Raw genomic sequence first — 4,258 nt, 5'->3', positions numbered from 1 at the left:
CCCAGCCACACCACTGTCTAACTGAGATTGGACTGATGGCTAAATCAGATTCAGATGAATTATTCCTTCAGTCCTTCAATAAGATAATAAAAACAAGAGTCTACCACCTCCCAAGGCCTGAGAACCTACACTGACCTATGCCACTGGTTCCAATGTTTCAAAACAATATGTTTAACACACTCCACATGATACTGTATTTCAGAAATGGAATCAGGACTGTAATTCGGATCTGCTGTAATATAGTTTTGATTCCCGGGTCATTTTTGGTCAAACTTTTTAAAGGAAATTATAAAAGTTTGTAGTTAATTCCATTAAAAGGTTTACTTTCTAATTAAAAATGTCATTAAAACATCACTGATCTAAGTGGCTGGTGTGGTTACAGACATGCATGGCTCTCTCTAACAAAGTAATAACTGTACACAATGGAATTTCATCTATGTAGTCATTGCAACCAAAGAGTTAACATCTACAGATGATATGAAGTCCCTGATGCAGAGGATATTCTATACTAACAGTAAATAGGAAAAACTTAGTTTTGATTTTTAGGAAGGGATTCATCATATTCCTCAAAGCAAAATAACACACCACACTGGGCATCTTTGAAAGCTATTTCCAAAAAACAAAAGACACCTCACGTTCAAAAAAACAGCAACACTCTTGACCTATAGTAACACAAAGTTGTATGATGTCACCCACCAGAAAAACAGATGCACAAGTCATAAAGTAAGCATATTATTTATTTTGCCTGTGTTATCACAGTAACACTTTTAGAAACATTTATGTTTGTCTCGTAAAAAAGGAAATTAACAGATTTTAATACTTTAATACTTTCTGTCATTGCTGAAGACATAGTGTAATGTGTACATATTCTATTAAAGGCAGTGTTGGCAGGGCATTTTGAAGGTGCTAAACTGGACTTTGAAGGCACAGGTGTCCAGCAATAATTATAAAATTAAGATTTTATGGCCCTCAACATTTAGAGGGACAGGCGTGGCAAAGTACAAAGGATGCAGTTTCAGTATTAGTATTAACTGACGTACAAAACAAGCAACAACTGTATACTGCTGAACTACTCTAACTACAGTACTCAAGATACAAACCTATGACCTGTAGTACAGTGTAAGTGAGGTAACAATAAGAGAGCCCAGCTGCTCATTTTGAATACCATCACAGAAACTACTACTCACACATTTACTTAAAGTTGGAAATACTTAGGTTAGTTAGTTCAACAATATTTCGTTGTTTAGAATCCATCTACCTCACCTACCTCAGCAAACTAATTTATTACATTCACATTGTGGGAGCCACTGAACACTGTAAATCTGGTTAGGGAAACTAATTCCAGATGTACAAATCTTGTGCTAAATTTCACATCTAGCAAAGTCTGCTCAACCTAACGTATCACTACTCAACCTAACGTATCACTACTCAACCTAACGTATCACTACTCAGTATTCTCATTTCTGTTATGCTTCCATTGCTCTGGTGCCTGCAAATACGACTTAAATTATGCTTTACATATAAAGGGTTAATTGTACATAACCAATTAGTTAATAAATTAACATGCTACCGTTTTCCCTGAAAGCAATGAATACTCCACCTGTATGCGGTGAAACAATGCAGTGAAACAATGCAGAAATTCTGCTGAAGAACTTTATCTGCAAATTTCTTTATCAACAAAAAAAAACTAATTTGCTATGTGCATTGGGGCAACTTTTTAACATCAATACAAAAAATAATTCATTGTAAATATATATATAATATATATATATACTTTTACATATTTGAATATATTTACAAATATATCCAGCACATATATACTGCATTTTGTGTTCTGTAGTGAGTGTGCTGGTTTATATTTCTTTCCAATATTACAAAATAAACAAGAAAGGCTTCAGTTCTTCAGTTTTGAACTTTGGTTCACCTTGAGTCTGTATGGTCCATTCAAAATGGAATGAAAGGAAAGCCCAGTTACTGCTTGCAGTAAGGAATAATGTACAAGGCTGGGTCATTAAATCCATCAGTGAAAGTTGTAAGTCTTCTTAAAATTAAGCGCTTAAGTTGTGCATAATACTGCACAAATTTCATCCGTTTTCCTGCAGGTACAACTTCCGTGATATCAATTATGTACAAATGTCTAGCAGGTTTCTGGATAAAAGTGATGTGCATAATTTTTGTAGAAGTCTAGTTTCTTGGCAGATATCCTTCCTTTCATGTTTTAACAGTGCCATTCATGTGTTGGAATTTTGGAAGGCAAGGTTCTTCTGACATAGGGTCATGGGAAAAAACAGAATCATCCCCTGAAGAACAAGAGCTCCTTGTGTCCAGATATCCAGGAGAATACTGCTCAAGAGGTGCAGTGAGGTCCAAATATTCCTAGAGGAGAAAGCAATGACAAAGAATTCATAAAGGTACAACACTGCAATCTGGACTTAACATTTTTAATATAGACATGGAATGTACAATGTGAAGAGGACATAGGGATGTAAGCAGACAAAAGCCACATCAAGCTTATACTTTTGACCCCCTATATGTTCTAAACACAAAAGGTTCTGGAATGAAAGTCACATGACTAACGAATTCACTACAAAATTAAAATCACAGATTATTTAAAATATGCTTATTAGTGACATGTTAGCATTTCTATCTTGTTAATTATCACATGATGGGATGGATTATTTAAGATCAAGGTCTTTACCTAGTAAACTTCATCATGTTAGTGCAGCCTCTATCTTGCACCACACAAATGGATCTTCATAGTCAACACTTTGTCTTAACGTCATAAAAGCCTGAAGGTCAATTAAAAACCACTTTTACTTATACAACCAAAAGACATTTCAACAGATGAGACAAGGCACCTGTTTGGCTACACTACTTTCATTATGACAGCAACCAGTAAACTTGCATCTGCTGGTCTCTGTTTAATACTAAAAATACAACAGACTTACTGGAAGTTAATATATCAAAACAAAAACAGCCATTACTTCTTCAAGCAAAGATGGCCTCCTGAAAGTTTAAGTAGAGCTGTGTAAGTAAACATACCGTAACAGCAGATATCCAAACTATCACTGCTGCAGTAGCCTTAGCTATACGAGTTATATCTTATTAAGGATATAACAGATGGACAGTTTTCAAAGCTTCAAGGTCAAATTCTTTACACTCAGTTACCCAGCTTAAGCTGAGCAAAAACAATTGTGATTTGCATGCCTCGTCCTTCAGAGCTTACATGCCAACTGAGAGAGGGAGGCTAGAGCCTTGAAAATGTCAGCGCTAGGAAAATAAAGATACAAGTCCTCATCCTGTCAAAGAAACATACAAAAATAAGGGGGACTGAAGAGTGTGTGGTTACAGCAGCAGTGGTCATCTGAACATCTACGGTTATGCTAAACCCATTTACATAACTGTGCTACATTCGTCATTTGATCACAGCTGCAGTAGACTTGGCTATGTGGATACACTACCAAAGCTTACACTGACTGGAAGGAGGAAGGATGAGGGTCCAGGAAGAACTGTAGAACAGTCCTAGCAAAGCCTGTCCTAGACCTGGAGGAAGAATCTAGCTCGTAGTGCTTTGTATGTACAGAGGATCACGTTTCTGCTTCTGCAATATCCCTAGAATCCAACCCTTTCCAAAAAGCCACAAATGAAACCAAGGCACTGATAGAATGAGCCTCGGTCCTGCTTGGAATTGTCTTATTGTATTTGGTATAAAACAGGTTGCCCCTTCTTCTTACTTTCCTAATGATATAAACAACTGATCAAAGTTCCTAAAAGATTTAGTACCAAATACTGCCTGACACAGAAAGATATCCTAGACCACTCGTTGAAGTATAAAAATCTAGAAACCAAACGCAGAGTGAGTGGTCAAGAACAGCAGATCAAGAAAAGCAAATAAGTCCTGGATTAATTCAACGATTTATTCCACAGTATTCCACAATATTGTAAAACAACCATACAATACACCGTATTTAGCAGTCGATAAGCGCTTTCACTCAAAAATGAGCTTCCTCAGATCTGAGGAAGCTCATTTTTGAGTGAAAGCGCTTATCGACTGCTAAATACGGTGTATTGTATGGTTGTTTTACAATATTGTGGAATACTGTGGAATAAATCGTTGAATTACTCCTAAAAGATTTAGTTCTGTCAAGATAACATCTGAATTGCCTGTGGATATCCAATGTATGGAGTATTCCTTTTTCACTCATTTTTAAGTTCTGAAAACATGACAAGAAGCTGGATAGCTTGGCTCAAAGTAAAC

At 36.3% G+C, this 4,258-nt stretch overlaps 1 protein-coding gene across 9 annotated transcripts in view; it reads right to left on the bottom strand.

Moving 5' to 3' along the window:
* Nucleotides 1-719: 719 nt before the first annotated feature.
* FGFR2 (fibroblast growth factor receptor 2) overlaps nt 720-4,258 on the bottom strand; it is a 490,361-nt gene continuing 486,822 nt past the window's right edge. For 8 of the 9 annotated variants that reach the window (XM_044056062.1, XM_044056067.1, XM_044056070.1 and 5 more), the window contains one exon: nt 720-2,376. In XM_044056062.1, the coding sequence (XP_043911997.1) occupies nt 2,212-2,376 (165 nt within the window). In that variant the 3' untranslated portion in view covers nt 720-2,211. Of the gene's footprint in view, nt 2,377-2,698; nt 2,790-4,258 lie in introns of all 9 variants that reach the window. The other variant, XM_044056068.1, reaches the window with a different exon arrangement.

This window comes from Protopterus annectens, chromosome 14.part0, assembly GCF_019279795.1.
Source record: "Protopterus annectens isolate FY-2018-M chromosome 14.part0, PAN1.0, whole genome shotgun sequence".
NCBI classification, from domain to species: domain Eukaryota; kingdom Metazoa; phylum Chordata; order Ceratodontiformes; family Protopteridae; genus Protopterus; species Protopterus annectens.
This window is presented reverse-complemented; position numbering and strand designations above follow the sequence as displayed.